We start from the raw sequence: 24,969 nt of genomic DNA, 5'->3' as shown, positions 1-24,969 counted from the left end.
TTAGAGCTTCTGTATAGCACAGGATATTGTATGCTCATCATAAGTGGCTTTTAAATTCCTATCAGTGAAATGTCCCTCACCAAGAATTTCATCTTGGGAGATCTCAAAACCTCTGATCTTACCCTGCTGTTCCGGGTCCCTAGCCTCCTCTCTCAACCAGCTTTTCCATTGCAAGTGCTGGCAATATACGAGAACAGCTGAAATTAACTGATTTCTGTCATCTGGTATGATTCTATTTGACGTAGACCACGAATTTAACACCTGTCTTACGAATGTTGAGTGTATGCTGTATGTGACTACTGCTTCCTTCATATATTTTTAAAAAAAATCTCTTGTTGGAATAGGTTGTAATGTATATTCCACATATGGCTCAGGATGTCTATCATCTGCTGGCCTGTCATGGATGGTGACAGAATAAGCCATTATATGAGAACCATCTGAAGATGTTACGACATGTATGGTCTTGCCCTTCTGCTTATTAGGTCCCTTGTCATCTGTACTGAGAGTTTCTTCTAGGGCTTGCAAACGAGCACCCAGGGTCTGTTCTAGCAAATGAACCTCCTTTGTTGTAAGAGATTCCGGGGAATCATGCAACCTTTTATGTTCTTCTGAAACACATGATTCCATAGACCTTATCTTATCAGTTAATGATAATCCTTCTTTCTTATAAAGTATCTGAATAGCAACAACTTCACCATAGAGAGTTATTGTTCTATCCATTAAGTATTCTTATTTATGATCAATAAAATCAAATATGGCTATATATTTATTATTAATGTACTGAAGTTCTTGTAATAAGTTAGCAGATTCCAAAGTAAGAAGCCTGTTTTGTAAATCTTTATTATTACCTTGTAAATCCTAGTTAGCAGCTTCCAGAGAAAGAATCTTTTTATGTAAGCCTTCATTGCTATCTTGTAAAGCCTGTATCAGTCCTAATAATGACTCATCTTTGTTATTATTATTAAACCAGTATTTGAATGCTGTGTGAATTATTATGATATATGCCAAAATGGTGCACGCCAGATACACTTTAGGAAGTTCGTATATATTCATGAAAATGACATTCATCATATAGGCAAAAAAGTTCTTAAATTCTTGTGAAGTAATATTTTCCACCATATTATGAGAAGTATTCAAAATTTGTTAATCAGTTTCAAGGTGTAAAATTATCAAGTACCTGAAATGAAACACTGGCTTGCTTGTATTACCTTCCTTGTGATTTTTTTTTTTTTTGGGTGTAGTGGTGCCAGCAGGTGTCACCAGTGTAGCGCTAAAGAAGGTCCTGTTGAAGACTTTGGCTGGCGGCAGCTGCAGGTAGGAGCATAGTGTCCGGTGTGCATATGAGGAGGAGTGGCAGCAGCAAGAATGGGGCAGATCTTCCCGTGTCTCCCTGGAGCTTCAGGACCTGGCTTGGCTTTCATGGCCTCCTTGGTCCCTCAGTGCCCTACCCTCAGCCAAGAGGACAGTGTGTGGGGTTGAGTGGCCTGAGCCAGGACACAGAGAGCTCCAGACAGTGAGGACTATGGCTGGTGGCTGCAGCCCAGAGCCCCTCTCAGTGCCTATGAACAGCAGCAGGGGTAGCACCTTCAGGGAGCTGGCCAGGCAGCAGCAGAGGTGGCATCTATTTTAACTGGGCAGCCTCTGAGTGCCTTCAGAGAGAGACGGTGAGATGGTGGAAGCCGTGGGCTTGGGCAGGAGCAAGCAGATAGGTGCATGAGCCCCTGAGCTGGGGAGGAGGAAGGAAGGGAAGGAGCAGTACACGGTGGTTATGGGCTGAACAGGTAAGTGCTTGGACCCCAGGAGGGGCAGGAATTTTAAAAGAGACAGGGAAGAAAAGAGACAGGGAATCATGAAGTGTGGAAACACGCCACAGCAGCCACAGAGAAGGCTGAGGGCAGAGGCCACCAGTCGTTTGGAGTTTGCCCCACATGAGTGCCAGATAATGTGAGGATTTAACAAGGCAACTTCACATAGTTAAAAGGAGGTTTATTTTGGGGCAACTTAAAGGAGTTGGTTACAGGATCTGAGAGAAGTAAGGCACAGTCCAGCGTGGTTCTCTGGAGAACTCTGACTTGGTCTGTAATCCAGCATCCAGGATCATGAGGAGCCAAGCACATAAGGATCTTGGGCCTTAAGGGTTCCATTCTCAGGCATGCCACAGGCTCAGGTCATAGGTAGGTGTGGCAGTTACCAGCTGCCTCACTGGGGTAGTGCTTCAAGGTCAAAGCTGGAACAGCTACCCACTACATGACAAAAGTTTTATATATATATATATATATATATATATATATATATATATATATATACATCTTATAAATTTTGATATAAAATTCATACCTTAAGAAAAGTTTTGAAGAGTCAAAGTAAAACCAAAGAATTATGAGATTAGTGGCAGTAGAATAGTCCCTCAATTTTGGTTTTTCTTCTGTCCCATATCAGGTGGCTCTTCTGACATGATACAGAGATTTTGGATTTTCCTTTTAACAAGCATGCTTGGGTTTGGAGAAGGAGAGAGCTATGCTCCAACTCCAAAGCCAGCTTTAATTTTTAATTGAACTGGGACTACATAAAGGACATTTATGTTATGTGTCTGTAGGGAACAGCAGAAACAAACATTTAGGAAAACTTATGAAATTTTATCCTGTTAGATATGTGATATACCAATAGGCCAATTTACTCTTTTCCTTGGGACATTTTTTTCTAGATGATCTGTCCTTTTTCTTCAGATGTCTCATTTGTTCAGTGCTCTTCAGAGTCCTTAGCCTTCATTCTCCTGAAAGACAAAAACAAAACCCTTCTCCAACCCTAACTTTGGGGAGGTTCCTTTTTGGCAAGTTATATCTGAAGACTGAAAGATCAGAGAAGCAGAGTAAGCCACAGCCAACCTCACCTCGCCAACTCCTTATCTGATCCTGTTTCCATGAATCCTCAGACTGAAAGTCTCTGAGTCCTCAACTGAAAGGGTCTTAGCTGAACTGCTTTAGTTCCTGTTTCCTCAAGCCTTATATGCCTTTCTCCACCCTGCCATCACTTCCTGGGATTAAAGGCATGTGTGCCTCCTAGTAGTGGGATTAAAGATGTGTGCCACCACTGCCTGGCTCTGTTTCCAGTGTGGCCTTGAACTCACAGAGATCCTGACATCTCTGCATCCTGAGTGATACGATTAAGGGTGTGTGCCACCACTGTCTGGCCTCTGTCTAATCTAGTGCCTGGCTCTGACCTCTGATTCTCAGGCAAGCTTATTAGGGTACACAATATATCACCACATGTGGCCTTGTTGGAGAAAGTGTGTCATTGTGGGGGCAGGCTTTGATGTCTAATATATATTCAAGCTGCACCCTGTGTGGCACAGTGTCTCCTTCTGCTGCCTGCAGATCAAGTTATAGAACTCACAGCTCCTTCTCCAGCACCATGTCTGCCTGCATGCTGTCATGCTTCTCACCATGATAATGGCACTAAACCTCTGAAACTCAAAGTCAGCCCCAATTAAATGTTTTCCTTTCTAAGAGTTGCTGTGGTCATGATGTCTCTTCACAGCAATAGAAACCCTAAGACATTCCCCAACTTGTTTTTTGGTCATGGTGTTTCACTGCACAATAGAAACCATAATTATGACAGATTGTAAGTCATAAACAGATATGTTGCTGAGCTAGAAGCTTGCCTAACTGGGAAAATCTGACAGATTCATTTGGGACCAGTGGCAGATCAATGAGAGCCCTAGAAACTGGTATATGGTTAGTATGGAAAATCAAAGCACACAGATACTAGCAGAGTGCTAGGGACTGAAGAGGAAGGATGAATTAGTTTGTGTACATGGTGGGATAAATAGAAATGTATTTTCTTATAGTTCAGAAAGCTAGAAGGCCGAGGTCAAGTCTAGCTCAATTCTAACCCCTTTCTTTGGCTTATAGACACAGACTACTATCTTCTTCTCTCTTTCCTTCCAGTTGCCCCTTCCCTTACCTCCTTCTTGTAGCTGTACTTTTCCTGTGTCCTACCTGGTCTTCAGCCACTCAGACCCAAGTAAATACACAGAGACTTATATTAATTAAAACTGCTCGGCCATTAGCTCAGGCCTACCACTGACTAGCTCTTACTTTTAAATTCAGCCCATTTCTGTTAATCTATATGTTTTCACATGTTCTGTGGCTTTACCTGTGTGCCATTACATGCTGCTCCCTGGATAGCAGGCTGGCGTCTCCTCACTCAGTCTTCCTGTTCCCAGAATTCTCCTTGTCTGTTTTTCCTGCCTATACTTCCTGCCTGGCTACTGGCCAATCAGTTTTTTATTTATCAACCAATCAGAGCAACACATATTCACAGCATACAAAACATCCCACAGCACCTCCTTTTTTCTGTCTAATCAAAAAGGAAAGGTTTAACTTTAACATAGTAAAATTACATATAACAAAAAAGTAATCAAGCAAGAATTACAGTTATAATATCTAGTCTATTGGTGTTTAGCAAAATTAAAGAAAATATTCTATCTATCCTATATTTGTGAGTCTAAAGTTTTATATCTAAATTGTCTTTTATCATAACCAAGGAAAATTATAACTATCTGGTCTTCAACTACATTAAGGACCTCAGAGGGATATAATATTACCTAAGTAAACAAGAAATGCATTGTAAGCAACTTCCAAAAATCTAGAATGACAGAGACAGCTGGCTGCCTGGACAGTCATTCAGAGTTCTTCTGTAACATTAGGGCATCCATTCTTCAGCCAACAGGCCTAGAGTCTCTCAATTGCTTCTCTCTGTGTCCTGTAGAATATCTGGCAGTTTCTTCTGTGAAGCACGAACTGGAAGGACCATTTTGCCTTGCAAAGTTCAATGGTCACCTTCCTATGGGTCCTGCATGTCCAGTCGATGCAACATTTTGTCAAGCAGTCCAGGCAAGAACAGTTTCTTACCCAAATGGCTATTTTTGCCAAGAAGAAGATAAACTCTATATGGAGTGTCTTCAATTCCCATCTTTCTCTTTGAAGTAAATTGGTGCTGCCTGGGGTGGATGTGTCTCATTGTCCAGAAAATCTAAGTTTTTAAAGCATTTTAAATGCCACATTCTGTAGGTCTTTGAAGTGTTTGAAGATTACCTATCTATCTGAAATATATCTATGTATACCTAGGAAACTAAACTAATATGACTATAAGTTTGATTATCATAGATGACTAATTATTAATCTGTATTTCTTTCTTTTTTTTTTTTTTCAAGACAGGGTTTCTCTGTGTAGTTTTGGTGCCTTTCCTGGATCTTGCTCTATAGACCAGGCTGGCCTCGAACTCACAGAGATCTGCCTGGCTCTGCCTCCTGAGTGCCGGGATTAAAGGCATGCGCCACCACAACCTGGCTAATCTGTATTTCTTAATTATATGTTACAATTTCAAATGAGCCGTACAAACATAATACCTTAAACAAGAGTAGAAATATACATATAATATAACAAAATTAACTTTAAGTTTGTATCAAGAAACTAAAATCCATAGCAATGTAAAACATTTCAATCTACCCTTTCATCTTATCATATCTATATCCTATATTTCTATATCATATCCTCCTTTCTTTTTTTAGAAAGAGATTTATTATGACCAATAACAATTTGTAACCAACAATCTAAACAAAGACAAACATCCATAATCCATTTTTAGGGAATACAGGTGTATTGTTCTAGGGTACTTCCTGCTGATAGGAAGCACTGGTAGTCTTATGGGGATCCTGAGAAAATTTGAGATAATGGTCAAGTCCTGGGAAGACTGGCTATAACATTTGTTGACAGGTACCATCTGTTAAGGTTTAGGAGGTCTGGCTTGATCAAATCTGATCCATCTTAATCTGGAACAAATCCATAGCCTCTTGCTTCCTGTGGAAACACAAGCAGAGCCTCCTTTCCAAATCAACATATCCTTAGATCCAAATTTTGAAGTCAAGTTACTATATATATACATATAGGTTTAACTGAGCAGCCTTTATAATCAGTTGTCTTTCTGCAGTTAAAAATCCTAAAGACAACACAATCCAGATTCTCTGTGTGATTTCCATCTTTTTTTCTTTCATTTTTCTTTATTAAGAAATTTTCTACTCACTCCACATACTATCCACAGATCCCCCCTCCTGCCTCCTCCCATCCCCCAGCCCTCTTTCCCAAGCCACCCTGCATCCCCACATCCCTCAAATCGAGGTCTTCCATGGGGAGTCAGCAGAGCCCAGCACACTGAGCCTAGGCAGGTCCAAGCCCCTTCCCACTGAACCAAGGCTGTACAAGGTGTCACACCACAGGCACCGGGTTCCAGAAGCCTGCCCATAGACCAGGGACAGATCCCGATCCCCCTGTGTGGGTGCCCCCCAAACAGTTCAAGCCAAACAACCATCTTCTGTATCCAGAGGGCCTAGTCCAGTCCCATGGGGGCTCCACAGCCACCAGTCCACAGTTTATGGGCTTCTACTAGTGTGGCTGGTCATCTCTGCACGCCCTCCCATCATGATCTCGACCCTCCTCAGGGGAAGACCCTAGGAAGGACACATGGATGACCCTGTGAAGGAGAAGTGGATGAGATCTACATGTGTGGACTGGATGTGTGTGTGGGGGGTGGCAGAGGGTGAGGAGTGGGGGATGAGAACATAGGGAAATAGGAGGATCAAGCCGGAACAGGGACAGAGTGGGAGGGCAGGGAGGAAGATACCATGATAGATGAGGACATCATGGGAATAGGAAGAGGCAGGGTGCTGGGGAGGCTCTCAGGAATCCACAAGGTTGACCCTACCTTGGAGTGCTGGCAGTGGTTTAGAGGGTACCTGGACTGGTCTACTCAGGTGACCAGCCTAGCAAATAACCTAGTTGTCATCATAGAGCCTTTGCCCAGTGACTGATGGAGGCAGATACAGAGATCCACGGCCAGGCACCAGGCTGAGCTCCAGGAATCCAATTGATGAGAGAGAGGAGATATACTGCAGGTGAGGGACTACGAGATTGTGATTTCCATCTTTATGTGGCTTATTTTTTATATTACTTTTACTGTCTCTTTAAAGGTGTTATTTTTTAAAACTATTTTTATATAACTGCATATACTCCTTTTCTTCTCCCTTCCAAGCCTATGTACATTTTTACATACCATATAAACCATTTAGAGGTTTATTTAATCTGAATCTGACTTATTGTGAATCTATTGCTTTAAACTGCAACATTGCCAGGGCTAAAATAGCAGCTTTGGGTACGGGCTCCGCCCACCTCAGCTTCCCAACATGGTGGTTGTATGTTTACAGCCAGCTCTGGGAACCAAGCTGACAGCTGACTCTGGGAAGCAGTGGGTCTATGCTTCCATCCAGCAGCGTATAGCCCAAAAACCTTTTCTTTTTTTCTTTTTTTTTTTTTTTTTTGTCTGTACTAGCAAAGGCTAAATCCACCAGACACCACACTGTGCAGCTTGGGGACGACTCTGTGTACTGTGGCAGGAATCTGTAGCCATGCTGTAGGTCAAGCCCACATGCCATGAACCCACCATACTGTAGCTCAAGCTTGCACGTTGCAGCATGAGACATGAAGCAAGAATCTGTTTTTGGCTGCATTTAGAATTACTTATTAAATATTCTCAGGTTTCAGGTGGAAACCTGAGCCAACCCATTGGGTGCCATTTGTAGCTGGAGTTTTCCTGTGTCCTACCTGGTCTGCAGCCACTCAGACCCAAGTAAACACACAGAGACTTATATTAATTAAAACTGCTTGGCCATTAGCTCAGGCCTACCACTGACTAGCTCTTACTTTTAAATTCAGCCCATTTCTGTTAATCTATATGTTTCCACATGTTCTGTGGCTTTACCTGTGTGCCATTACATGCTGCTTCCTGGACAGCAGGCCGGTGTCTCCTCACTCAGTCTTCCTGTTCCCAGAATTCTCCTTGTCTGTTTTTCCTGCCTATACTTCCTGCCTGGCTACTGGCCAATCAGTTTTTTATTTATCAACCAATCAGAGCATCTGCTGGGGATGTCTTTCTGTATGCTGTGAATGTGTTGCTTTGATTGACTGATAAATAAAACACTGATTGGCCAGTAGTCAGGTAGGAAGTATAGTATAGGCTGGATAAGCAGAGAGGAGAATTCAGGGGAGTGAAAGGCTGAGTGAGGAGATGCTGCCAGCTGCCGCCACCATTAGAAGCAAGATGTAAGGATAACAGTAAGCCATGAGCATTGTGGCAAGGTATAGATTTATAGAAATGGGTTAATTTAAGATATAAGAACTAGATAGCAAGAAGGCTGCCAAAGCCATACAGTTTATAAATAATACGTCTCTCTGTGTTTACTTGGGTCTGAGTGGCTGCAGTACCTGGGTGGACACAGGAAAACTTCAGCTACAAGCATCACATTCACAGCATACAAAACATCCCACAGCACCTCTTTCCTTTTAGTTTTCACTCCCCACTTCTCTGTATCTGTGTCTTTCTCTCTGTGTGTATGTATATACTAGTGCACATGGCATGGCATGTGGGAAAGTCATAGGCAATTTGTAGGAGTCAAATTCCTTCTTCCACCATGTGCGTTCTGGAGATTGAAGCAAAGCGCCTTTCCCTGTGAGTCATGTTGCTGTCCCCCATTTTTTTTTAAAGTCAGAGTCTATATGGTCCAGGTTGGCCTCACACTCACTCACTGTGTAGTTGGTACCAATCTTGATCTCTTAACTCTTATGTCTCCACCTCTCAAGTGCTAGAAATACAAGTAAGGACACCACAACCAGTCCAAATAGCCAGCCACCTTCTTGTCACATCCTCACCCATAGTTTTTCTTCTGTGTGAATCCACCATGGTGTCTCTTGCTGAGTCCATTTCTTCTTATGAAGACATCGTATAGATTGTATTGCCTCTCTCATGACTTCATTTTAACTGGGTCACTTCTTTAAGGTCTTTGTCTTCAAATACAGTCACATTCTGAAGTACCAAGAGTTAGGGCTTCAATGTATAAATCAGAGTAGGAGACAATTCAGCTTGTAAAAAATGACTTTTAGTTAGGGACAATCTTTGAAAGATTGTCTATGGCTCAGATTGGAGACCGAAGTAAAACAACAGTACAGCAGGGCAGGATTGAGTGTTGAATGAGAGAAAGGGACTTTCTGGTATCAGTTTAAGTAAGATCGACATGTGAACGGGGAACTCTATTACATCAATTCTTATTTCCTTGTTTTGATCATTGTGCTATGGTTATGCAAGATGTCAACACTTGGGGAAGATTGAGTAAACAATATATGGTGGCTGGGCACTGTGGCAGAAGCCTGTAACCTTAGCTTGTAGGAGGCAGAAGCAGGAGGATTAGGGAGTTGAGGCTAGGCCGGGCTTTATGGCCCCTGGACTCAAACCAAACAAAACAAATGAACAAGGTTAGATAGGGATTCTTTGTATTTTTGTTCATTTTCTTGCTTTTGTCTTGTCAGATAGGGTCTTGTTATATAGCCACAGTAGCCTTAAACTCTGGGCAATCTGCCTCAGCAGCCCCCACCCCGAGTTCAGCATGATAAGTTCTGCCTGACATCCAGCTTCCTTTGTATAATTTTGCTGCATATTTCCTAAGTCTGGAATTACTTCAAAATTAAAACACTGAGTTAGTGAGAGGATTTAGTTGATTAAGCACTTGTCTCCAAGCCTGACTACCTGAAATCAATCCCCAGGACTTACAAAGTGGAAGGAGAGAACTGACCTTCACTACTCAAGGATCCAGGTTTAATTCTCAGTACCCACATGGCAGCTAATGATGGTGTGTAATTCTGTGGGCACCTGGTATGATAGTGATATGCAGACAAAACACCCAGACACATAAAATTAAAATAAAAATTAAAAAATAAAAGAAGATATTCTTTAAAAGGTACTAGATTTTTTTGAAAGAAAGAAAAAAAATATAGTGAACAAACAGAAGACAGAGAGGAGAGATACTGGGTGAGAGAAGTTGAATATCATGGAAAGAGGGAAACGCAGGAAAAGGCGTGGGGAAAATGGATTGCAGAAGGTCAGAGCTTCTCTTTGCTGCCCAAACGCCCACCTACCCTTGCTTTTGGAACTGGTACCATGGGTCTTCAAGCCTGTTTTGGGGTGGCAGGGGTCGCTGAGACTCAAGCTGAAGTGGGGAGAGTAATTGGCACATCATCCAGGATTATTTCGTTCATGAAAGTCCTCAGCCTAACCTCTGACATTTGGCCCGCAGTGACATAGAAAGGGAACATATTGTGTGCTAAAAGAATGAATTCCCTGTCCGCAGGCACCTCAAGTACATTGACACTTTGGGAACCGAGCTAGCTTGCTTGCTTTATTTTTATTGCAATAGTTGGGGAAATTGAAGCCAGGACCTTCTGCATGCTAGGTGATCACTACTACATAGCTTCACATCAGCCCTGCATCTTTTGAAATAGGATTCACGTGTCACAAAATTCACCACTTTAAATTGGACCCTGTGGCACAAACCTATAACCCCAGAACTTGGGAGGTGGAGGCAGGAGGATGGGAGTTGAAAGTCGTCCTCAGCTACATAAGGAGTTGGGGTTCAGCCTGGAACACATGAGACCCCGTCTCAAACAAACAAACAAACAAATCCCAGTTTTAAAGTGTAGGAGCCACTAGTTTCGGGTATATTCACAAAGTCGTGAGGTCATCTCCAATGCCCCGATGGCAGCCACAGTTCTTACAATGCTCGGCCTTTGGAAATGACAGATCTGCTTTCTGTCTGAGTGCCTCTCCTTCTGGAGATTTCTTGGAAATTGTCCAAACCTTGTGGACTCTGCACATCGAAGAGGCTCCGCCCTCTTGGTGGCCAGTCGTCACGGGATTGGGCACGCGGGTTGGGTGTGCATAGTGGTGTCGAATCACTCCGGCGCCTGCGGCTCAGTCAGGTGTGCAGGCGCGGAAGGCACCCCGGGTGGGTATGGCGAGCTGGTGGCGTGCGTTTCCACGCGCAGCACGGCGCTATCCGTGGCCCACCAACGTGCTGCTTTACGCCGGTCTCTTTTCAGCGGGTGATGCGCTGCAGCAGCGGCTGCGGGGAGGCCCGGCCGACTGGCGCCAGACGCGGCGCGTGGCCACTCTGGCCATAACCTTCCACGGTAACTTCAACTACATGTGGCTGCGCCTTCTGGAGCGCGCGCTTCCGGGCCGCGCGCCGCGCACGGTCCTGGCCAAGGTGCTGTGTGATCAGACTGTCGGTGGGCCGATTGCCCTCTCTGCCTTCTACGTCGGTGAGGGGCCTAGGCGGGGCTCAGAGTCTGGGACTGGGGCACTGGAGGCCGGGCAGGAGGAGCGGGGTGGGGGGGAGGAGGTGGAGAGTGGGGACTAGGGGCCGCGGAGACCGGAGATCTGAAGCCACTGGGGCTGAGGCAGGAGGTGATAACTCTGCTGCTAGAGAACCAGGGCTAGAAGGAAGCCTTGAAGCAGCAACAGGAGGTCTGAACATTGGGGGACGTGAGGTTTTCGTGAGGAAGAATTTTGGGGGCTGCTGGCCAGGGGAACTGGAGATCCAGCGTGCCAGGGATTCAGGGGGTTGGTGTCAGGTTGGCGATGTTCAGGAGTGTGTGTGTGTGTGTGTGTGTGTGTGTGTGTGTGTGTGTGTGGTCTATTTTCCTTCAGAAAAGGGCACATCTAAGACACCCTTGCTTAGCCCTGTAGCAGCTGCATTCCTGGGCTCCACCTGCCCTGCGAAAAGCCACACCTGAGGCTCTGCAGCCAATACATCAACTCAAAAATGAGGGGATCGGTGACTCTGGGGGCAGAGTGGGTGGAACCTGTGATTATAGAAAAGTCATCTCCAGGGCCTTAGCCTTGCTTGGGCAACAAGATTTCCCTGCATGGGGTCACACAGAGAATGGAAGGGGGTTGTATACTTGAGAAGGAACTCTCATCACTCTGGCCTGGATGGCCTGGCCTTGGGAAACCTTTCTGCCTGATATACTGAAAACAACAAAAGGTCTCTCTCCTCAGCGATTTCTGTACCCTCAAAGGCAGTGGCAACTGGGGAGGGTCATTCAGTATTTGGAGAGTCTTCTCCAGGGCCTTGGGGATGTTAGATCACCAACAATTGAGCCTAAAGCCTCAGGCCTCAAGCTGTGTCAACTAGACTATATCCCCAGTCTTTAGTTTGTTTTTAATTTTGAGACAAGGATTCACTAAGTTGCTCAGGCTGGCCATGAACTTGTGATTCTCCAACTTCAGGCTTCCAAGCTGCTGGAATGACAAGCCTGCCCCACCTGTCCCAGCCTGTCAATGTCTTCTTAAACCGACCGAGAGTTAGCAAACCATCTAGAAGAAACTTCCCCTCTGGGGGCAGGCATTTAAGGGAGACTGTATTCACTTCCTTTTCTTCTGTAGCCCACAGGAAATATCAAAGACCTGGTGGCCTGTTACAGTCTCAGCTAACGCCATGCTAAGGAGGTCAGTGAAGTCAGAATAGACAACCAGAGAGCAAGAGCCTTCTGATTTGCTCAAGCGCTGTGCCTTGTTCCCTGGTGTGGTCCCTCAGCTAGCTTTGCAAATGGATTCCTACACTCACTACAGCTTGGTGCAGTGGTGAAGGAGTTAGGAGCCAGGACTTGCCACTTGACAGGCTAGATTCCTATTGAATCTTTGAGCTACCACTTAGGCAGATATACTCACAATTCCCATGCTATATAATGAGAAAACAGGCATGGAGGGGTTTGGAAGTTCACCAGGAGACAGCACAGTCCAGGCTTTCAGCCTTGTTTTTCATCTTGATGTTGGTGGTCATAGTATGTGTGATCACCCTGAGACTAGGAAATGGTGCTGTCCCAGGGTGTGGGAGACGCCTGTAATGAAGGCCTGAGGCCTTCTGTTATATCACTGGTCTGGATTTTTGCTGGTTCAGTCTCCTCTGTTTCATGTTACAGTGGGGGGAGCATGGGTGTGGGAGTTGAAAATTGATAGTTGGGTAGTGCACCTGGACAGGTTCTTGCTCTTCCACTCCTTAAAGCACTTCATTTTTATACAAAGCCGTGCTGGGTAGTGTAATCTGGCCTTGAGCTCATGGCAGTCCTCCTGCCTCAGCCTCTTGTTTGCTAATTTTACAGGGCCACCATGACTAGCTGTCTTTCCTCCTTTTAACTCTTCTCATCTGAGTTAATTGTTAGGAGGGTCAAATAATGTGGTGATGTGAGTACTTAGCATTAACTGGGAAAGCAGATCACAACACTACAATATTTGCCGGGTTTTGTTTTGAGTCTCATTTTTTTTTTTTTTTAAAGATTTATATGAGTTTTCTATCTGCATGTCTTTAAAGAGGGCAACAGATCCCACTAGAGATGGTTGTGAGCCACCATGTGGTTGCTGAGAATTGAACTCAGGATCTCTGGAAGAGCAGCCAGTGCTCTTAACCACTGTGCCATCTCCCCAGCCCCCTTGAGTCTCATTCTAAGAATCTCCTGCCATTGGCTGATAACTCATATCCCCAACCCCCACCCAAGTGCACAATCAGGGCTGTTAGAAATTTTTAAATGCTGTTATTTTTACACTCTCCTTTAAAAGTGAGGTTTTGGCTCTGTTTCTTGAATGTTAAACTCTGGTAGGAATATACTGATGGGAAATGTGTAGTTGCTAGAATGTCTAGAGGCCAGTAATTTTTATTTGTTTGTTTATTTATTTATTTTTGAGACAGGGTTTCTCTGTGTAGTTTTGGTGCCTGTCCTGGATCTCGCTCTGTAGACCAGGCTGGCCTTGAACTCACAGAGATCCACCTGGCTCTGCCTCCCGAGTGCTGGGATTAAAGTCGTGCGCTACTACCACTTGGCTATTTTTATTTTTTAAAGGAATGGATTTAGGGTGAGAATGTGGCAGTGTTGCTCAGTGGTAGAGGGTAGGTTTACCATGCTTCAGGCCACAGGTTTAATCCCAGTACAAATAAAAAAGAACAAAAGGAAGGAAGGAGATGAAAAGGGAAAAAGATTAAAGTGGTTTGTGTTTTGTTTTGTTTTGTTTTCAAAGTTGGGGCTGGGGCTGCAACTCAGTTGACAGAGTGCTTGTTTAGCACCTGGGCTCCGCCCCCAGCAACACATAGCTGGGCATGGTGGTTCCCATCCGTAGTTCCAGCACTTGGGCAGCAGAGGCAGGAGGATCCAGTCATCTTTGGCTACCTAATAGTGAATTTGAGACCAACCTGTGACACTTGAAGTTCTGTCTCACAAAACAACAAATAAGCTGGGCGGAGTGACTCACACCTTTAATCCCCAGCACTCAGGAGTCAGAAACAAGCAGATCTCTGTGAGTTGGAGGCCAGCCTGGTCTACAGAGTTCCAGGATAGCCAGGGGTATATATAGAGGGGAAAGGAAAGGCTAGAGAGATGACTTAACAGTTGGAAACACTTGTTCTTGCAAATACCAGGCTTCAATTTCCAGCACCCACATTGCAGCTTACAAGCATCCACAGCACTGTGGTGTGCATACATATGAGGAAAACATTCAAATACATAAAATAAATCTAAAATTTTTTAAATACTTTAAAAACAAAAACAAATAAGGGGACAGGAAGATGGCTCAGCTGGTAAAGGCACTTGCTGCTAAGCCTGACAACCTTGGAACTGACCCCAGAACTTGTTCTCTGACCTCCACACTTGGGCAGCGGCAAGTGCAAACATACACAATAAATAAATAAAGCAAGCTCATTATCCAATGCAGAATTAGCTGCATTTTGTGGATTCTTCATTTAGATAATAATCATTCTGCTGTATCTTTTATAACTTGATATTCTCATTTCCTACTTGGTGTTCCTTTAAAACTTGGTTTTAAAATAGAGATATTCTTGTTTTCCTGTTGGGTCAACAGCAACATAGTGAATAGTTGGAATTGGATGTGCCTGGATGCTGTTGGGATGAGAAACTTGAACACACTATTAGATAGTAACCATTCTGCTTCTAAAATCCTTGTGGTATATTTCTATAAATAGGTATGAGCATTCTCCAGGGAAAGGATGACATATTTTTGGACCTGAAGCAGAAATTCTGGAATACATATAAGGTAAGACTGGCTTTTGAAAATGTAATCATATCTTTTTAAATATTTTAAACATTAAAGGACACTTACTTTAGGGGCTGTTGAGAAGACTCAGTGGGTAAAGGAATTTGCTGCCAAGCCTGAGGACCTGAGTTCTATTCCTGGGATTTACATGGTGATAGGAGAGAACTAACTCTCTCGGTTGTCCCTGAACTCCACATACTTGGTATGGCCTGCCTGCACTTGTGAATGAGTGTTCTCACAGGTAGGCACACAGACAGACAGATATCTCTGTCTCTCTCTCTGTTTCTCTCTCGCTTTCTCTCTCTCTCATACACACACTAAATGAATGTGATTTTTTTTTTTTTTTTTTTTTTTTGGTTTTTCGAGACAGGGTTTCTCTGTGTAGCTTCACGCCTTTCCTGGGACTCACTTGGTAGTCCAGGCTGGCCTCGAACTCACGGAGATCTGCCTGGCTCTGCCTCCCAAGTGCTATGAATGTGATTTTTAAAAAGAAACATTTTAATACAACTTTTTTCCCCCCTGAAGATTGAACTTATGCCTAATGACAAGCACTGAGTTCCATGTCGGCCTCTTTGACTGCTTGCTTTGAGATGGGGTCCCATACAACCCAAATTGGCCTTGAATTCTTGATCCTCCTGCCTCCACCTCCCCAGAGCTGAGATTACAGACATGTGCCATCATGCTGAGCTCCCTAGCTTTTCAAAATTAATGACATTATTTATTTAGTGGAATGGGGTTTAGAAGTGTGGAAGTCAGAGGACAATGTGTGGGAGCCAGGGATTGAACTCAGGTCATCAGACTTAGTAGCAAGCTCCTTTTACCCACTGAACCACCTTGCTATCCCACCTAGCTTTTCTTTTAGTCTCTTCTTTCCCTTTTCCTCCCTTCTTTCTTTTCTTTCTGTCTTTTCTTTCCTCCCCCCTCCTTCCCTTCTTCCCTCCCTCCCGCCTTCCTTTCTTCCTTGAATCATGGACTCTAAGTTGACTGAATGGCATTCAGTTCACTGTAGCTCAGCCAGCCATGAACTGTTGATTCCTGGGATCCTCAATCTTTTGAGGAGCTGGGATTACAGTTGAGGCCACCAGGACTGGCTTAAAACAACTACGATAAAATCAGGCTTACAGTTTGGTTGATCTGGGAATACAATATTTTGAAAAAGATCTGTCTTAATTTTGTTGTAGTTTGTTTTATTTTGAAAATGAACATCTTGTAATGTTGCCAAATTGGCATACAACTTTTGGACTCAAGCAGTCTTCCTGCCTCAGCCTCCCAAGTAGCTGAGACTGTAGGTCAGTGCACTAAATGTTTCTAGCTTGAATATGTTGGGATGGATACATTTGAGGAGGCCTCAGGGCATCTGCTTCTCGGGGATGGGAAATAAACACTATCACTGCATTCACACAGGTGTTCATGATGATTTCTGACTTCATTAGATTTACTCTTATAAGCAATCACAGTTTATTCAATAGGTTTCCAAACCTATTCACAAAACAGGATTGTAGGCTGTGGGTCGGCAAGGAATCATTCCCACTGCCAGTGCATCCAGGTGTGAGTTCTTTTGAGTCTTTGTGAAAAGAGCCTTCTAGATGTCACAAAGGTGTTTCCCGAGATTATTCCTAATGAAGCAAATCCCCTGTTGTGTTCTTTATTCAGTACAAAGGTTGATGTTGTTCCAACACTACCCATCATTCAGTGAAGGCTTATTGTTTTCAGGCCTGGCAAAGTCAGTGACATTCTTAGCTCTGACACAGCAATTCAATTAATAATAACCATCAGATAGATAAATTTTTAGGATTCCAGGATATTCCTAGTATCTTACAGGTACTTAATCCCCTATTCAGAGCAGTGCTGAGGGGTAGAGCTATAGCTTGGAGGTAGAAGTGTTTGTTTAGTGGGAGTGGGGAGGAGAGCTCTCAGTTTAAAAACACAAAAGCCAAAACAAATGAAACCATATTGAGCTATCACCTGCACTGTTTCTAGAATCTTCTGATGAATGGTTGGTTATGAGCCCCAGAAGCAACATTGCTCATTTGATGATTGAAGGCAAGGAGAGATTTGAAGCTGTAGAACCCCCCGAACCCCTATAGTTAAGGACATTTCCTGCAAGGAAGGGGTTTGGAACTCTTTTATTTATTTATCTATTTATTTATCTATCTATCTATTTATTTATTTATTTATTTATTTTTATTTTTTGAGACAGGGTTTCTCTGTGTAGTTTTGGTGCCTGTCCTGGATCTTGCTCTGTAGACCAGGCTTGCCTTGAACTCACAGACATCTACCTGGCTCTGCCTCCTGAGTGCTGGGATTAAAGGTGTGCACCACTGCCGTTCAGCTGGGTTTAGAACTCTTGCTACTTCTCTTGGGGTGCCTCCACAGAGACTTTGGAATGTGACTTCCTTGTCCTTTACTTTAGAAGGGGGAGTATCAAGAGAGATACACACATATGACATGTTTTATTAATTTATATATTTATTGGTTTTATTCTTTGTTTTGAAAAATGGTCTTACTATGTAGCCCAGGCTGGCCCAAACCTACTCTGTACTCAAGGCTGGTTCCAAAATGTACAGTAATCCTCATGTCTCAGCCTCCTGAGTGCTGAGATTATAGGCATTGTAGGCCACCACACTGTGCTGTACATCTAATGTTAGAAAGGACAGGAAGCAGGATTGGAAGTGCAGTTCATTGGTAATCTCCTCCCCCAGTGTTGCCTTGGGTGCAGAGTCTTGGAAATCCTGGCTTATCTTCTGTTTTTATCCCTTTTTGGGACTGGGATCAGACCCAAGTCCTCACGTATGTTAGGCAAGTAACATCACTCCTTACTTACCCTAGTCCTACCTCTATTGTTGTTATTATTGAAACAAGGTCTCATGTAGCTGAGGATGACCTTGTGTGCTGGGATTTGAAACCAGAGATTTGTGAATGCTAGGCACTCTACCAACTGAGCCATATCCTCAGCCCTATTTACTTATTTTTTGCAGTGCTAGAGAATGAACTTGGGCTTCAAGCATGCTAGACATGCATGCTACCACTGAGTTATACCCAGCTCTTTTTTTTTTTGAGACTTGGAACTTGCAATCCTCCTGCTTTAGTTTCCCAAGTAACCTGTGCCTCATTTCCCTCCGTTTTCTTTCCCCTTCCATTCTGTTCCCTTCCTTTCCCTGTTTTTCCTACAGTGCTGGGGCTGGAATTCAGGGCCTTGTGCATGCACCATCTTGGCCTCTGCACCATCTCTGATTCTGCCTGAGTTGCCCTGCTGTGCTGGGGTTGGGTGGTGAGTCTTCCCAGCACTGGTGTTCACCAGGTGTCACTCAGCACTGTACTGTGAGCAACGGCCTGCTCTTCTGTCCCAGCCACTTCTTTATTGTGGGTGTGTACTCTGGGGTTCTTTTTTTTCTTCCAGGGTTTAAAACTCATTACTGGGTTTAATTATTTTTGGTGCTTGCAGCATTCCAGAGTTGGTCAGTGGGAGGTCCTTCAAGCTGATTTCTGTGTCCCTACAGAAAGACCTCTGTCTTTCACACACACACACACACACACACACACACACACACACACACACACACTCTACCTCTTAATGGCTAGGATTAAAGATTTGCCATCATGCCTGGCTCATGTATGTATTTTCTAAAAATTAATTATTGATACTTGAATTAATACTTATAACCCCAGCACTCAGAAGGCTGAGGCAGAAGGACTGCCATGAGTTTGAGACCAAACTGAGGTACAGAGCAAGACCCAGTTACAAAAGCAAATAAAAAAAGAAAGATTTTAAAAATTAAGAGGATGGCAAGATGGCTCAGTGGGTAAATGGGCTTGCCACCAGGTCTGAGGAGCTGAGTTCAGTCTCCAAGACTCCTGCAAGTATCTTCACACACACACACACACCTACACACACACACACACACACACACACACACACACTAAATGTAAGAAGAAATTTGTAATGTCAGCTAATCTTGTTCTGTACCAAGAGATAGCATAGATATATTGTTTGCATATTGTTCCATAAAGAACTGTTTGCAGCCGGGCGGTGGTGGTGCACACCTTTGATCCCAGCACTCGGGAGGCAGAGACAGGTGGATCTCTGTGAGTTCAAGGCCAGCCTGGTCTACAAAACAAGTTCCAGACAGCCAGAACTACACAGTGAAACCCTGTCTCAAAAAACCCAAACCAACCAACCAAACAAATGAACGAACAAAAAGAACTGTTTGGATAAGCCAGCTGTGGTGGCGTATGCCTTTAGTTCCAGCAGTGGAGAAGCAGAGACAGGTGAATCTCTGTGAGTTCTAAGCCAGCTTGGTTTATAGAGTGGGCAAAACTCCGGGCCAACCAATGACATATAGTGATACCCTATCTCAAAAAAAAACAAAACAAAAAAAAAAAAACCTGGGGGGGGGGGGGCGCAGGGGTTGGCATATACTTTGAAAAATTCACTGATAAAAACATATGTATATTATATGCTGTTACTCACTTGGAAATTATAATATATAAATACATGTGATTATTTTTAAAGTACCTATTTCTTCCAGAATTTCTGACTGACTTTTTATTCTGTACTTATAACTAACAAAAGGTGTACTGGCTTACAAGTTGTGCCCTCAAGTCTCCACCTGCTCTATTCTCAAGGTATCAAGATGTCTTCATTTAATCAGCTCAGAGTGCAATCCAGTCCTACTGGGCACCCTACGTGCCTGGCATTTCTTAGTCTCTTATAGAATGAACTGTGCTTGCTTTGTAACTAGACAGCATTCTAATGAGGGTTTTCTTTATTCCAGAGTGGGCTGATGTACTGGCCTTTTGTGCAGGTGAGTGCAGATCTGTAGAGAATCTGGGGCTGGGTCTTGACTCAGTGGTAGAGCATTTGCCTAGCATGTGCTGGGCCCTGAGTTCAGTCCCTAGCATGGAATAAAAACAAAACCCAAAACAAACTCTGTTACCTGTCCATTCCTAATAGACTCTCTTTGCATTGCAGCTAACCAACTTCAGCCTTGTCCCTGTGCACTTGAGAACAGCTTATACGGGACTGTGTGGTTTCCTCTGGGCCACCTTCCTCTGCTTTTCTCAGCAGAGCGGTGATGGCACAGTGAAGTCCATGTTCATCTTCTTTCGCAGGAAAGAGGTGGGTGACGGGCCTCCAGAGAAATGAGGAGTCCAGGACTCCCTTTCAGACTCAGTTATGTCTCTCCATTGCTCTCAATCACCCGCGGCAGGCCTGCTTCACCGAGCAGTTGCTATGGGCTCCATAGGCCCACTTGTTTCAAAATGATTGTTTTAACTGTTATCTAAACCCTTCCTATTCATTCCAATCTGAAAGTCTTATTTCCCTGATGTTTTCACATCTCTAATGCTTTGGTTAAAATTACAACAGTGACAGGTGACATTTTAGAGTTATTAATACTTTTATTCTAATATAAGACCAGTTGCATTAAAAAAAAAAACAACAACCTTCTAGTTTTGATTGTTTATATTTCTAGCCTAAACTCTCAGGCAATTTCCTACACACTTTGGGATCAAATTGCCTTTTGTCCTTACAGTAAGTTTCTATCTATACAGAATTCAGTCAAGAAGATTGAATAACCAGCCTCCTCAGATACTCAATAATAATTTATTATTACACCAACAATAAAATTCTGTAAGCAGATGTTTTTATCTTCAAAAAGGAATAATGTTGGATATCTTCTATATAGAATATTTTATTGTTGCTGTCTACTTGTTTTCTTTCTAAGATAGGGTCTCTCTTTGTGTAGCTCAGGCTACCCTGGAACTCACTATGTATCCCAGGCTGGGCTTCAGTCTTCCAAGTGATGAGATTACAGGCATGAGCCATCATGCCTTACTCTTCTACTTTTATATTATACCATTCAAGTATACTACCCTTTAATTGATATCTTCTAGCTTTGAGAGGATACAATTGACAAGCACTCTAATTCCTACATACATGAAATAAAATATTTGGCTTCTTAATGAATTATATTAAATGAAAATTCTAGAAAACTAATCATTTCCTTCCTCTCTAAGGAAGAACTCTAATCTATATTCTACCAGTATATACAGTTTGCAATAATCCTCCTGCCTCTGCCTTCCAAATGCTGGAACTACAACATGAGCCATGCCTGGCTTTGTGTGTGTGTGTGTGTGTGTATGTGTGTGTGTGTGTGTGTGTGTGTTTATGGTACATAGAGTCTTGCACATGCCGGGCAAAAGCTCTGTCACTAGCTACATCCCAGGATGCTGACAGTATTCTTTTATAATTCAGTGCTTTAAAGTGGACTCAAGAAACATCAGCTAGTCTTTTACATTTATTCAGTTTATCTAATCTCAGCCAGCCACCATCAGGTTTCAAAATTATGTAAATAACAAGGTGTGTGCCTGTCTACTTGGGAGACTAATGGAGGAGGATCACTTCAGCCTAGGAGTTCAAGACTGCACTGGACAAAACAGCAAGTCCCTGTCTCAAAAACCACAAAAATAAAAAATTTAAAACTATGACTGTCTCAAGAAATTTCAACAATCTCTCCTAAAAACGACCCCCATGGGTCTGTTGCTTCTACTGGCATACTTGACAAATTTCAAGATGTGAAACACTGAATTCTGAGTTTATCTTGAGAATGTATATTTAAGGTCATTTTTAGAATTCATACTTAAATTTCTAAGCAAGTAATTTATATGGTTTGTAATATGTTTGTACTATCTAAGTGACTAAGTTATTGGAATGTAATAGATATGAATGTATTTTATGTTAGGTCAGTAGTAAGAACATTTCTTGGTGACTGTATGCTTTTGAAAGTTGGGTGGCTCTAGTGGCCTGCCTGTGTTCAGTAGGTGGGAATGGGATCCCTGGGGCAAGAGGGCTTTACTTGAGCAGCTGAATGGAATTAATGAGCTCAGGGCTCAGCAGGAGATATTGCATCAGTGTGGTGGTTTGGATGAGAATGGCCCCCATTGGCTCATAGATTTGATGTTTAATCATCAGGGAGTGGAACTGTTTGAAAGGATTAGGAACTGTGGCCTTGTTGGAGTAGGTGTGGCCTTATGGAAGAAGCGTGTCACTGGGGGTGGGATTTGGGGTTTCTGAAGCCCAAGCCAGGTCCAGTGTCTCCCTCTCTTCCTGTTGCCTGCGGATCCAGTTGTAGAACTCTCAGCTGCTCCTCCAGCACCGTGTCTGCCTGCATGCCACCATGCTTCTCACCATAATGAAGGGAACAGGTAAAAGCACCATGGCCTGAATACTGCCATTTTGACTTCAGACTCCATTTTACCTGCAGGGTTGAATAAAGTTCTGATTCCCAAGTCCTAGGAGAGCTGGGAACTTTCCAATAGCTGATCCTACCTCTTCTTTAAACAATAGAAATAATCACTATGCATCTTTAGTTCCCTAGAAACAATATGACTGTTCCTAACAACAGAAGGAACAAATGAATCTGATTGGTTGGACTGAAAGGCTTGCATTGTATATTGATTAACAATGAAGGAACACCCTAATTTCTAAATCCTGATTGGTGCAAATTGTAACTGTAACTTGGCAACAAATGTTTGTGATTTTTGTGCTTATAAACCCCACTTCTGCCCCTTCTTGCGGCTGTCAGGAGAAACAAGGCTCCCAAGTCCTTGTTCTGCAGCCCTGATCAATCAGTGCCCCATTTATGTGGTGACTTAATAAAATCTTTGGAACCATAAGTGTTGCCTCTCTTTTTCCTCATGGCGCATAATGGGCTAGGTATGACACAATAAAGGACTAGACCTCTGGAACTGTAAGCAAGCCCTAAATAAATGCTTTCCTTTATAAGAGTTGCTGTGTTCATGGTGTCTCTTCACAGCAATAGAACACTGACTAAGACAATCAGTAATGGGGAGAGAGATCAAAGAAAGGTACCCTGTGTCAACCTCTGGCCTCCATGGGCATACATATACCTGTGAACATCCATACACATACATGCATACTATCTTCACACACACACACACACACACATACACACACACACAAAGATGATGATGTGCCTGACCTCTGGCTTTCACACACACACATACATGCACACAACTATGTAACTATAATATTTGTAATATACAGATACAGATACAGAATGTACTGAGATGTAGCTCAGTTGCACGGTTCTTGCCTAGGGGTTATTCAAAGAAGGAGAAAGAGGGAAGAAGACAGGATAAAGGGAGGCAGAGAGAGAGGAAGGAAGGACTAACAATATTCTCTGGCCATTTCTCAGCTTTGCAAAAAATGTAGTGCTTCTGTACAGTAGCTTTGTAATTAAAAACAATGTATAATTAATACCTTATTGGAAGTTACTGTCTTATCCATATCATAGTATGGTGAGAATTAGACCATTTGAGAACTGGTGACAATTTTTGTAAGAACTGAGTTTGAGAACTTGTTTTAGTATTTCCATGTTTTTCTCAGTATGTGTTTAGTGGGTGATTTAGAGGGTAGTATCTGCCTATAGCAGAGTCAGTGAAATTTGTCAGTTAGGGAATTGTTTTGGGGAAAATTTAATTACTATCTGGTCTATAGCAGAAGAAATCATATAATGACTAAAAGAAATTAGAGATACTTGGCTGGTATGGTGGCTCATTCCTGTTATAACAGCAGGGAGACACAGGCAGGATGACCAGGAGTTCAAAGTCATCCTCAGCAAGTTCAAGGCCACCTTAGGCTACACGAGCCCCTGTCTGAAAAACAAAACAAAATCCAATTTAGAAAAGAGAAGAAAAGAAAAGGAGGGCCTGGAGAAGTGGCTCATTGGTTAAGAGCATTGTCTGCTCTTGCAGAGGATAGCAGTGGGGTTGGTTCCCAGCTCCCACAAGGCAGCTCACAACCTCTTGTAACTCCAGTTCCAACACCCTTGGCTCCTCAGGCACCAAACATGCACTCAACACACTCATACAGATAAAATAAAAATAAATTAAAAAAAAAAATCTCTGAGAAAGGTCAGGTGTGCCAGTCAGATCTCTGAGTTCAAGGCCAGCCTGCTCTACATTGTGAGCTCTAGGTCAATCAGAGCTGCAAAGTGACACTAAGAAACACAGTTACTAAAAGTTAGGTTACAGTGTAAAGAAGAAAACACTTTAACATTCTAGTACTTCACCTACAATTGTTACTTTTGTTTTTAACCATTTGAGGAGGGAAATTTTTTCTCCATTTCCTTTACATTAAAGTCTAGAGTTAAAGAAAATTAACTTCTGCCTTTGGAGTGTATCTAAATAGGGCCTTCATATTAACTATGGAACTGCACTGGACCAAATTAAATGTGTCTCTTCTATAGACATAGATGACCCAAGGTACAGTTCCTAGGTCATATGCCCTTCTGACTGCCTTGATTACTGTTTTCCTTTTAAAGGCCATCATCCTTCATGATTGATTTGGAGCTATGAAAAAAATTACTATTTTTTTCTACACAGTCCATTTACTTTTAGCTCATTTTATATACATTTCTACAGTGTTCGCCAAAACACATTATGTCTAGAACATACTTAACATATCCAGGAGGCAGCTTTCATTTACAATTAGGTTCATTGTTGTTGGGTTGTTTTTGTGTGTGTGTGTGTGTTTTTAATCTTTTGGCTCTTTACTCTTTTGGTCTTTGGGGGCCTGCCACACAGCTCTCAAATAAATCACATGTTGGCTTATTCTTTCTTATAATGCCTGGCCTTAGCTTGGCTTGTTTCTAGCCAGCTTTTCTTAACTCAAATTATCTTGTCTATCTTTTGCCTCTGAGCTTTTTATCTTTATCTGATATACCTTTCTTTATTTCTTACTCTGTGGCTTGCTGTGTAGTTGGGTGGCTGACTCCTGGAGTCCAACTCCATCTCTTGCTTCTCTATCTCTCTTGCTTTTTTCTCCTATTTGTTCTCTCTGCCTGCCAGCCCTGCTTTTCCTTTCTCCAGCCTTGCTATTGGCCATTCAATTCATTATTAGACCAGTCAGGTGTTTTGGACAGCAAGGTAACACAGCTTTACAGAGTTAAACAAATGCAA

At 43.0% G+C, this 24,969-nt stretch overlaps 1 protein-coding gene across 2 annotated transcripts; it reads left to right on the top strand.

The window, feature by feature from the left end:
• Positions 1 to 10,838: 10,838 nt before the first annotated feature.
• Mpv17l (MPV17 mitochondrial inner membrane protein like) lies at positions 10,839 to 21,125 on the top strand. Of its 2 annotated transcripts, XM_059269948.1 has the most exons (4): positions 10,839 to 11,204; positions 14,915 to 14,985; positions 19,761 to 19,790; positions 19,958 to 21,125. In XM_059269948.1, exons 1-4 carry the CDS (start codon positions 10,895 to 10,897, stop codon positions 20,129 to 20,131), a joined length of 585 nt encoding a protein of 194 aa, XP_059125931.1. In that variant the 5' UTR covers positions 10,839 to 10,894; the 3' UTR covers positions 20,132 to 21,125. The 2 variants fall into 2 exon arrangements, with proteins under 2 accessions (XP_059125931.1, XP_059125932.1); XM_059269949.1 differs by lacking the exon at positions 14,915 to 14,985.
• Positions 21,126 to 24,969: the final 3,844 nt, after the last annotated feature.

Source organism: Peromyscus eremicus, chromosome 8a (genome assembly GCF_949786415.1).
Source record: "Peromyscus eremicus chromosome 8a, PerEre_H2_v1, whole genome shotgun sequence".
NCBI classification, from domain to species: domain Eukaryota; kingdom Metazoa; phylum Chordata; class Mammalia; order Rodentia; family Cricetidae; genus Peromyscus; species Peromyscus eremicus.
This window is presented reverse-complemented; position numbering and strand designations above follow the sequence as displayed.

What these genes read in the sequence shown, in the direction of transcription:
- Mpv17l (XM_059269948.1), top strand. Translation starts at nt 10,895, where the DNA reads ATGGCGAGCTGGTGGCGTGCGTTTCCACGCGCAGCACGGCGCTATCCG. An exon ending in CCTCTCTGCCTTCTACGTCG is followed by an intron (nt 11,205 to 14,914) that starts GTGAGGGGCCTA and finishes TTCTATAAATAG; the next exon opens with GTATGAGCATTCTCCAGGGA. An exon ending in TGTACTGGCCTTTTGTGCAG is followed by an intron (nt 19,791 to 19,957) that starts GTGAGTGCAGAT and finishes TTTGCATTGCAG; the next exon opens with CTAACCAACTTCAGCCTTGT.